General features: G+C 33.6%; 1 protein-coding gene across 4 annotated transcripts in view; it reads left to right on the forward strand.

Annotated features, from left to right (window-relative positions):
• ADGRB3 (adhesion G protein-coupled receptor B3) overlaps positions 1-12,246 on the forward strand; it is a 717,179-nt gene that overhangs the window by 403,746 nt on the left and 301,187 nt on the right. For all 4 annotated transcript variants that reach the window (XM_025444944.3, XM_025444946.3, XM_025444947.3 and 1 more), the window contains one exon: positions 9,731-9,833. In XM_025444944.3, coding sequence (XP_025300729.1) covers positions 9,731-9,833 — 103 coding nt within the window. The remainder of the gene's footprint in view (positions 1-9,730; positions 9,834-12,246) is intronic.

Raw genomic sequence — 12,246 nt, forward strand, 5'->3', positions numbered from 1 at the left:
CATGTTGACTCTTTTATTTAGAGATGTCTTTTCTTTTCTTGCCCTACTATGCATTCAATTATTCTTCGAGCTGCAATTTTTATTTTGCTGTTTGATTATCTTCCCTTTTACAATTAAGTAGATTCAGATTGTCCCTTCAACTGAAGGAATATGCTCTACTTAAGTACAAACTAAATATGTGCTGTTCTCAGCCTTCCACTTTTATCCCTCTTAGAATAATTTTCTATAGCCAAAAAGTATAGAACCAGATTATTTAGTGCTGCAAGGTCCTTTAAAGGTTAGTACCATCTAGAATTCTAATTTTTCTCATGAGAAACTGACCTCCTTATTAGTTCAGTGACCTGTATCCAAGACTAAATGTACAGTAGGTGACTGAGTTCTAATCCAACTCAAGTCTTCTCTGCCAAAACCAGGACTCTTCCACTGCCTTGCTGCCTCTACAATGCCAGTATTGATTCTTTTGAGCAGTACAAACTATGCACTTTGATATTAATGTGAATACATATTATTCAGAACATCTTATAAGGTTAAGGAGAAAGTGACCGTGTATGAGCAAACTCAAGGATACTTGGGGGTCAACTTGGTGGCCCCAACCCAGGCTACTGACATCAAGGTATGAGGCTATCATTCTTCCTAGCCCCTCATCACCATTTTGGGGGCTAATAGATGAGGGCTGGCCAACAAAGGCCAGAGGGTCTTTTGGGAGAGGCAAGGCCATCCACATGTAGCCCCCACTCAAGTCAAGAAATTAAGAACCACACACAACCTGGCAAGCTCCCGAACTTCTGGTGAGGATTTTTAACTGTAATAACCTTTTGGTAGGACAATTTGGCAATAGCAAGAGGCTTTAAAAATGCATTGTCATTGATACAGCCACTTTTAGGAATTTGTGTTATAGAAATTATCTCTAAAGTATTTTTTTAATTTTTATTTATTTATGATAGTCACACAGAGAGAGAGAGAGAGAGAGAGGCAGAGACACAGGCAGAGGGAGAAGCAGGCTCCATGCACTGGGAGCCCGACGTGGGATTCGATCCAGGGTCTCCAGGATCGCGCCCTGGGCCAAAGGCAGGCGCTAAACCACTGCGCCACCCAGGGATCCCTAGAAATTATCTCTAAGGAAAAAAAAAAAGTGTATCCAATCATACCCTCAAGCTAGAGCTCGAGAAACAGTTTAAACATCCTGTTTTCTGATTCATTTAATAGTCAGATTCCAGTCTTATAGGAAATCACAATACTTTTGAGTATAGGAACAATGTATAGTTTTCCTGTAGGACATGTGCAAGGTATAGTCCTATCAAAAAAAAAAAAAAAAAAAAGCATTTTAATGTAGCTATTAACATTCACAACACTGTAAAGGATCTAATTAAAATTATATGCAAATTTCACTATAGTATTAAAATGCCAGAAAAAATACAGATGGACAAAAAGCAACAATGTTCTCATAAGCCAGTAGTGGTCTGAATTATCTTTCAAAAAGGGAAAAAAAAAATTTGAGTAATGCAAAACCACATGAATTTTCTGTCAGGTGTACCAATCTAATAGAGATAAATGACATGGAATATATTTCATATTTAGCAAATGGAACTCATTTGAGTTCGTATATTATAGGAATTAAAAGCAAATGGGAAAAGCAATTGAACTAAATCATATTAGAAATAATCAAAAAATGAAAACATAATTACTTTTAAACCAATACATTCTGAAGGCAATCAACCTCAAATTGTTGAGTTCTCTTAAGAGCACCTGTACTTCAGTTTCAGGACCTAAGCTTTGGATCTTACTTCTTCATTCTGAGTTTTCAATAACATATTGTAGTTTTATGATATCCTGTATCTTTTATAATATCCTAATGTGAGGACACCAGAAATTAAATTATCTGTGGGAATAACAAATTTGCATAACTAATATTATAAAATATTATTATGCATTCAGTATATTATTTACAAAAATCTGAGTTTAATTTGGCTATAACTTTTGAAAGAGAATTTAAATCTCTGATCACTTCTTTGTAGTTCTAGGTGTTACATCCCTTAGTAAGCCTACCTTGAAATTCTAATTAGTTTTAAAGCTCTAAATTAGTTCAATCCTACTTTTTAGCAACCATCAGCTGATTTTAGTTTTAAAAGCAAATATATTTAGATTAATGATTTTGATGAAGTCCCAGTTCCTAGAATATATGAAACCATCTATTTTGTTTTGGCTTTATTTAAACTGGGGGACTTGTTTGAAACAATTATGAAAACTCTCAATTTAGAAGCTACCTAAAATATAATTCTAAAAATGGAAAGAGGCTATAGTAATTTTAATAATTTTTATTAAACCATTAACATATTTTACTGTACTTATCTGATTATACTTTATTTGCACAATATGTTCCATAATCCCCACTGATGTTTATTTATAAATGCACTGCACTCTCTATAATGTGGTGAAAAGCACATAACATGAAATTTACCCATCTTGACTATTTTTAAGATGCACAGAACAGCAGTTAGATGCAGTTAATAGTACTAACTATATGCACCTTATTGTGCAATGTATCTCTAAAACTTTTTCCTTTTGCAAAATTGAAACTGTATACTCTTTAAACAATAGCATCCTTTTTTTTTTTTTTTTTCACCTCCTCCTAGCCTCTGGAGACTTTCTGTTTCTAAAACTTTGACTACTTTAGATACCTCATTTAAGTGGAATCCTGCATTACTTGTTTTTCTGTGACTGACTTGTTTCTCTAAAATAATGTTTTTAATGTTCATCTTTACTGGAACATATGACAGAATTTCCTCTTTTTTAAGGCTGGATAATATTTTACTGCCTGTATATACCATAGTTTCTTTATCTATGATCTATCAAGTAGATATTTAGGATGCTTCCACCTCTTGGCAATCATGAATATTGCTGCAATAAACAAGGGTGTGTGTGTATCTCTTTGAGATTCTGTTTTCATTTCTTTTGGATATATAATCGGAAGTGGAATTTATACATCATATGCTAATTATATTTTTGAGTTTTTGAAGAATCTTCATACTGTTTTCCATAGCAACTGCACCACTTTACATTCCCACTAACAGTGCACAAGGCTTCATTTCTCTACAACAATACCAACATTTGTTATTTTCTGTTTTTTTTTATTGTTTTGTTTTGATTTATTTGTTTTTTTAAAGATTTATTTATTTATTTATTTATTCATGATAGACATAGAGAGAGAGAAAGAGGCAGAGACACAGGAGGAGGGAGAAGCAGGCTCCATGCCTGGGAGCCTGATGTGGGATTCGATCCTGGGACTCCAGGATCGCACCCTGGGCCAAAGGCAGGCGCTAAACCGCTGAACTACCCAGGGATCCCCTGTTTTGATTTATTTGTTTGGATAGTAGCCATCCTAACAGCTGCAAAGTGGTATCTCACTGTGGTTTTGATATACATTTCCCTGGTGATTAGTGATATTGAGCATCTTTTCATATACTTGTTGACCATCTCTATATCCTATTTGGAGAGATGTCTATTTAAGTCTTCTGTCCATTTTTTAATCCTATTGTTTGTTTTGTTGTTGAGTTTTAGGATTTCCTTATATATTCTCAATACCAACCATTTGACAGATATATGGCTTATGTTCTTTCTTATCCCACAGACTGCCTTTTCACTCAGTTGATTGTTTACTGCACAGAAGTTTTTAAGTTTGATATAGTACCATTTGTCTAGTTTAGCTTTTGTTGCCCGTACTTTTGATGTCATATCAAAGCAATCATTGTCAGATTCACTGTCATGAAGCTTTTCCCCTATATTTTCTTCTAGGAGTTTTATAGTTTCAAGTTTTATGTTTAGATCTTTAATCTATTTTGAGTTAATTTTGTTATATGGTGCAATGTAGGGGTCTAACTCCATTCTTTTACAGTTTTCCTAACATCATTTGTTGAAGAGATTATCTTTTCTGATTGTGTATTGTTGGCACCATTGTCAAAGATAATTTGAGCCTATATGAGAGGGTTTATTTCTGGGCTTTCTATTTCAGATGGTTTATGTATCTGTCACTTGTTTTTATTCCAGTACCATACTGTTTTGGCTTACTGTAGCTTTGTAATATGTTTTGAAATCAAGGGGCCTTGATCAAAACTATGAGGTCTCTGGCTTTGTCTTACTTTGCAAAGATTGTTTTGATATTCAAAGTTTTTGAGAATCCATAAGAATTCCGTGGGTTTTTTTTTTTTTTTCTATTTGTGTAAAAAAAAAGTGTCATCAGGATTTTTTTTTTTTAATTTATTTATTTATGATAGTCACACAGAGAGAGAGAGAGAGAGAGGCAGAGACACAGGCAGAGGGAGAAGCAGGCTCCATGCACCGGGAGCCTGACTTGGGATTCGATCCTGGGTCTCCAGGATTGCGCCCTGGGCCAAAGGCAGGCGCCAAACCGCTGCGCCACCCAGGGATCCCTGTCATCAGGATTTTTGATAGGAATTGCAGTGATCTTTAGATTGCTTTGGGTAGTACAAACGTTTCAACAATATTAAGTCTTCAACTTCATGAATATGGGACATCTTTCCATTTATATGTGTCTTCTTTGATTTCTATTAGCAAGATTTTTTTTTATTTTTTTGGTTTTCAGTATAAAAGTCTTTCACTTCCTTACATTCATTCCTAAGTATTTTATTCTTTTTGATTCTATTATAAATGGATTTGTTTTCTTAATTTACTTTTTTTAAAATAATAAATTTATTTTTTATTGGTGTTCAATTTACCAACATACAGAATAACACCCAGTGCTCATCCCGTCAAGTGCCCCCCTCAGTGCCTGTCACCCATTCACCCCCACCCCCCACCCTCCTCCCCTTCCACCACCCCTAGTTCATTTCCCAGAGTTAGGAGTCTTTATGTTCTATCTTCCTTTCTGATATTTCCCACACATTTCTTCTCCCTTCCCTTATATTCCCTTTCACTATTATTTATATTCCCCAAATGAATGAGAACATACACTGTTTGTCCTTCTCCGATTGACTTACTTCACTCAGCATAATACCTTCCAGTTCCATCCACGTTGAAGCAAATGGTGGGTATTTGTCGTTTCTAATGGCTGAGTAATATTCCATTGTATACATATACCACATCTTCTATATCCATTCATCTTTCGATGGACACTGAGGCTCCTTCCACAGTTTGGCTATTGTGGACATTGCTGCTATAAACATCAGGGTGCAGGTGTCCCGGCGTTTCATTGCATCTGAATCTTTTGGATTATTTGTTAGTGTATGGAAATGCAACTGATTTTTTAGTGTAAATGTTGTATCCTGTAATTTTGCTAAATTTGTTAATTAGTTCTGTCAGGTATTTTTTTGTGGAATCTTAGGTTTTCTACGTATAATTACACCTTGAACAGAGATAATTTCTCTTTCTTATCTAATTACTTTGATTACCAATTCAATACTATGTTGAATAGAAGCAGTAGATGGCATCCTTGCCTTGTTCCTGATCTAATAGTGAACACTTTCAGTTTTTCTTTTTAATATTTTATTTATTTACTCATGAGAGACACACACACACACACAGAAAGGCAGAGACACAGAGGGAGAAGCAGGCTCCATGCAGGGAGCCCGACGTGGGACTCGATCCATGTTCTCCAGGATCACTCCCTGGACCAAAGGTGGTGCTAAACCACTGAGCCACCCAGGCTGCCCCACTTTCAGTTTTTCACCATGAGTATAATGTTAGCTATGATTTTTCATATATATTCTTTATTATGTTGAGATACTTCCTTCTATGCCTAATTTGTTAAGAGTTTTTAATCCTGAAAAAATGAATTTTTTTCAAATGTCATTTCTGCATCGAGACAAATCATGTTGTTTTGGTCCTCCATTCTGTTAATATGGTATATTACCTTGATTTTCATACGTTGAACTATCCTTGCATCCCAGAAATAATTATCACTTGATGATGTATGATATTTTTTAATAAGTGAATTTAATGTGAATTTGATTTACTAGTATTTTGTTTAGATACTTTTGGATCACTATTCATCAGGAATATTGGCCTGTAGTTTTCATTTCTTACATCTTTTTCTGATTTTGGTAAGAGGGTCTCATAAAATGAATTTGGAAGTATGTCCTCCTCTTCAAAGTTTTTGGCTCTATTTTGGTTACCACTTGCATGGTCATCATTTTCCATCTTTCACTTTCAGCCTGTGTATGTCCTTATACCTAAAGTGAGTCTCTTGTAAGCAGCTACATTCCATTTTATAGTCACTTTTTTTTTTTACTTTCTTTAAGATATGGTTCATGTACATTAAATACCATAAGCCTTTGTAATAATTGTAAAGAATAACTTGGGTCTCCTTTGATTGAATACCTCTACACATTTTTAAATGTTTTAGCCCAACCAACTAGCACAAATCTCAAGAACAGAAAAGAACTTTGTTATTTCAGTCATGAAATCCATTTGGCTATAAGATCTGCTTTCCTAGCAGTGAATACAAATGTGTACCCCGCCAAGAAGCATTAGTAGATCACAAAGCTTGACAGGGCACATAAGGAGCCAGCTACTCACTTATGCAAATTAGAATAAATGATAGACTAAATTAAAGATAATTTCATACACTGTACACTTTTTAAAAAGGGACCCATGCATAATGTATATTTGCTTATTTTTCCTTCATTAAGCATTTTAATACCATGATAATGGCATTACACTTTAATCCAACTTTGTCAAAAGTTTGATATTTTTGTTTTGTTTTTATGTGTTTACTTAATATGACATTTCAACATGTGTTAGCACTAAAATGTGCAAAGCATAATGCAAATGAGGATATATAAATGCTAGATAAAATTCTTTCTCTCATTGAACTTATGATCATGTGGAAGGAGACACACATATCATAATGGATGTCGTGGTAGAGATAGTTACATATTAGTAACTATTAGTTAGTTAGTTATATTGGCATGCATCTTTTCCCAGGTGGATTCTAAGTAAGTTCTCACATACACACACACATACATACACATGCACAGAGCAAAAGTCATAGGGCAGACTCTGCCCTCTAGGGATCATCTCCATTAGGTCAGGTGAGAAGTTAACAAACCTAACACAGAGTAACATACTCTACAGAAGGCTACTTAGCTACTTTGCTTTCTATACCCCAGTTTCCCAGGGTCAAACTTCCTACATGCCCAAGCACACAAAGAGAGCTTCATAAATATCTTGAAAAAATTATAAATTCCTATTTGGAATACTCCTATTTGTATTTTCCAGTAAATGATCTATTTATGCAACTTTTAAAATAATACAAAATATCGATATACTATCAAATTAAGCAAAATTTATTAATTATAAGTAGCAGTTGAGTTAAATTGACATTGGTTTTATTTATAGGAGAAAAATGGGATTATAAATAGAACCAGAATAAAAAGGCAAAATGAATTTAAGTGACATGTATATATTTTTGTTTCAAGGTAACCCACCCAGAACTCAAACATATTCAGGCTAATTTGGAAAAGGAACTCGCATCTCTGTGCTCAAGACTGTTTCTGGGAGAAACCTCTATAATTTTTTAGGTGCTGACATTCTCCCCAGCCCCAAGCTATATACACCTTGTCATTCTCTAAGAGTCCTGTCATATCTACTAGTATAATTAATTGCCCAACTCACAGCTTTGTTAATTCCATCTATTCATATTTGATCCCTTGAACACTTTTATTCCCAGAGAAACAAGGAATAATAAATTTGCAAAGGGAACTTGGCATTTAGAATTTACCTTCATATCACTCTCAATGCAACTTACCTTCAACTATATTAAATGAAATAAATGACAACTAAGTAGTCCTCTCTGTTTGCAGCTACCTTCCCCTAAGAAGTAGAAAGTCAAATTTATATTTTGTTGTTTTTTTACTTTTGACTGTTAGGTTAGATACCATGAAGCTTTCTGAGTGTTTAAGAATTTGTTATTTGACATTACTAAATTCATGAGAGATGAACTAAAATGGGTTAAAAAATCTTACCCAACTCAAAATATGTTTATAGTCCCTCTATTACTAAATATAATAAATTCCTTATGGTGGCAGAGCCAGCATTCTTTTTGGTGAAATATCATGGCAAAAACCCCACCACATTAGAGAAAATGTTTCACAAAGAATGTGAGGTTCAACATTGTTCTGCAATACTAGAATTCTATGATTTTGATGGAACAGCCATTTTTGGAAATAGTGTAGCAGTGACTTCTAAAATTAAACACATTTCTACCACAAGCAATTCCACTCCTAGGTTTTTATCCAAAACCTTTGAAAACACATGTCTATATAGAAAGTATCTATGCCAATTATTCATAATAACTAAATATGAATAGTAGTATTCATAAAAGCTAAAAATTAGACGTAACCCATAGGTTGCTTACTTAATTGATGAGTAGATCGCAAACTGTTACAGCTGTACATGGAGTAGCTATAAAGAGAAACAAAATGGATGAATCTCAGAAACATTATGCTAAGTGAATTAAATCAAACATGAAAGTCTATGTATTTTATGATTCTATTTAAATGAAATTCTAGAAAAGGCATGATTATAGTGGCAACATGTTCATGGTTGCCTAGAACCTTGGAAATAGGAGGGGATCAGATACAGAGAGTTCAAAGAGACTGTTCAGGGTGAGGAACCTATTGTCTATCTTGATTTTGGTGGTGCTTACATGGTAGTATACAATTACTGAAAGCATTAAACTGCCCACTTAAAATTGGTGATTTTTGTTATCTGTAAATAATGCCTTAAACAACAAAAAAGAAGGAAAAAAGTAAAATGACTTCATCTTTGATACCTATTACGAATTCCCCAGAATAGTACATGTTCTATGGAAGAACATGCTCTGTGGTTTATTTCAAATAAAAAAGAAGGAATGGAAGAAATATATATAGTAAAAGTATAATAAAACTTTAAATCTCTAAATAACAGATGATGTGTGGCATTTTATATATGTTGGATAAAAACTCGTATGTATAAGAAAGAGTTGATTCAGTTTTATTAGTTTATGTTTATGGATAATGTTTTGTAGCTTGTAAATATATTTAAAACTTCTTTGTGAGTGAACTGTAATTGGTAAGATATTTCAAAAGGCAAATATATTTCTTATATTGAGCATATTGAGACAAAGAAGTGGCCTGTAAGTCTCTATTGCTATAATGAATGATGGCCAATGATTAGCAACAGCATTTATTTATATTTGAACTCTACTTGCTTTCATGCTAACCCACATTCCAATCATTCATCTTAATGAATTTTGAGATAGTCTGAAAAACGCCAAGATAGCACTTTAGAAGAAGAATATTTGGTCTCCTGGAGAACAAAACTGTTAAGTCCACCTTGAGATAAATGGATTATATTCATTTAAAGATTGCCTGAAGGTTTGAATTCACAATCCATCTCTCTTGTAGGTGAATCAGATTTAAGTAATCGAAAGCTTGTCAGTGCTGCTGCTTTTTCATCTTCCCTGCATCTAAAATGGTAACAGTCAGCAATAGCTTTTTCCCCTCAGTTTTCTAGTTGTAGATAGGGTTTGTTTATAAGAAAAAAAGAACTGTAGCTTTCCATGAGTAGTACTTTAGTATCATGCTTTAAATCTGTTTGCCCAATGTTTTTCTGTTTTCCTTAAGATATATTAGGATGTATTTATTTATTTAACATGCATTCCATGTACTGACCAGTAGGAATTCATACTTGTCATCGATCCTTTCTCCTCTTAATCATAATTACTCTGTTTCAGAAATTACACTGTCGTTAATTCCAAAGTCATCGTGGTCACAATAAGGCCTGAACCCAAAACATCTGATTCGTTCCTGGAAATAGAACTAGCTCATTTGGCTAATGTAAGTATCATCCGTGTGGCATTGAATTTCTTATAGAATTTACCTTTGAAAAAAGGTTAACAGTCACTCATTTGATTAGATCAGAACACATTTTCTAGACACTTTTACAGTTGTAAATGGAGTCATTTTTTATGAAGATATATATCATGTAGAAACAAAATGCCAGGAGATGCCAAGTGACGTGCGTGCATTTTTGATAACTTGGTACTTCTGGTGACTGTATAGTTTGAAAAACTATTTTTATTATGTTTTATTAAAATGCTGAATTGCATTTTTTAAAAATGCCAGATTATCCTATGCTTTTGTCCATAATAAAACTCTCTTCAGTTTGTTCAGGTTAATAATCATGAAATTTCTTATCTATGTAAACATCTTTAATGGGCTCTAAGCCAAGCAATGGAGGAGATCAAGATGAAAAAGAACCTGTCTCACCATGTGGTGAGGAACACTGCCATGTACATACATAATTTTAAGATGCATACAGCAATAGAAGTCATAAACATAATACAAAGGGGAATGATTAACTTCAGGGTACCCCAGAGGAGGAAAATGGGTGGGATGGCATTCGAAAGTGCTAGGTCAAGGATCAGAGAAGTCTCCTTAAAACTACCTCGGTACTCTAGAAATCCAAATCTAAACCTCCCATTCCAGAATGACAAGAACGCTTTCTTAAATCCATCCAGCTGCAACTGAAATTCTCTAAATCTTGTTCAGTCCTTCTATAGAAATTTAAAATTTCTACCTATACTTTACATATTCACTTTAAATGCTTAAATCATTAATAAGTAGGGACAAGGAAGGTGATTCCTATTAAGGTCTCCTAATTATACTTTTTTACTCCCTGTGTTAATGTAAGCCACTCTCATGTGTTGCATGTGTACAGTTTTTTTTTTTTAATTCTTTGCAAAGTTTCTTTGAGGTTGACCTTTTACATACAAATAACAGAAGCACAAAGTGTCATTTTCCCAAATCAATAAACTTCGTGAATGACATAACAGAATTTATATTCACATCCTTTTGTTTACAAAACCTATGAATTCTCTCCTATTTTATAATTTCTGTTTTCCAAAATTAATCTAGGTTTTATAAAAGAAAATCAATCTAAGTTTCATAAAAAATGACAATTTTCTTCCCTGTAAACCACTTTTTACTAACATGCTTCAGGCTTCCTAGATTATTTAATGAAAATCTCAAATCTCTTTGTAATGGCTTTTAAACATCACAACTCATACTTAAACTATTAGGTCTTTTTCTGCTTTTGCCAAAATGTGACCATACAGATTCTATTTAATTTCAATAATGTGTTTATTTTTATAAAATCTACCTCCTTTACACTAAGAATAATCTCATCTCTACCTAATCTTATCACTGCACTGAACACTGGGAATTCCTTTAACATTCTTTTGAGTAAAGAATTTATTTTTTCGTAGGTTCAAAATTTGTTTAAAAATATTTATTTACTTATGTGCTTGTTTTTATTGTTTATTATGACAATGTCTACCAGTTATAAGCATTGGTGAAAAATATTAGGAGATACTAGTTCCCCAAATTGTTTACTAAAAACAGCAATACAGTGTCAGAAAATATATCATGTTTCTTATGGAGAAAACACTTATGTAAGTGAACATTAACAAAACTTTCCTAAATAAAGTCACTATTGAGAATTTAAAGAACATATTAATTAAATGACATTTTTTTCATAAGTTGAAGAAAGAGTAATCTTAAAAATAGTGTTGACAAAACAGTCTCACTAGGTTAATTCAGTAAAACTATTTGAAATGTACAGATTTAAGCTCTGAGTAAACTTCTCTCCTAGGGGGATATTCCGTCTGCTGATTTACAAGGGAGATAAACTATGTACAGAAAATTACTTTTTACATATGAAAACCAGAATGTATCATCAATACATTTTATTAAGCACCAGCTAGACACTTGGAGTGACAGTGAAATTCAGAGTTTAAAAATGGTGAGATAATTATCACAAGTCACTTAGAACTAATTCTGTCTTTCACAATTTTGAGCGAATGTGTTGACCAGATTTTCAAAACAATACAGTCTCTGCTCTAGAAGACCTCTATTTAAAAGCATATGGACAGGGACACCTGAGTGGCTCAGCAGTTGAGCATCTGCCCCTGGCTCAGGGCGTGATCCTGGACCAGGAATGAGTCCCACGTCAGGCTCCCTGCATGGAACCCACTTCTCCCTCTGCCTATGTCTCTGCCTCTCTCTCTCTCTCTCTGTCTCTCATGAATAAATAAATAAAATCTTTAATAATAAAAAAAAAGCATATAGACAAGTTGGCAAATTGAATTTAAATAAAATATTTTTTAAAAACTAAAAAAATAAACTAAAAAAATACAAGCATATAGACAAATCTATTGAAAGAGGCTCTGAGGGAAGAGAAGTGGAAGAA

This window comes from Canis lupus, chromosome 12 (assembly GCF_003254725.2).
Source record: "Canis lupus dingo isolate Sandy chromosome 12, ASM325472v2, whole genome shotgun sequence".
Taxonomy (NCBI): domain Eukaryota; kingdom Metazoa; phylum Chordata; class Mammalia; order Carnivora; family Canidae; genus Canis; species Canis lupus.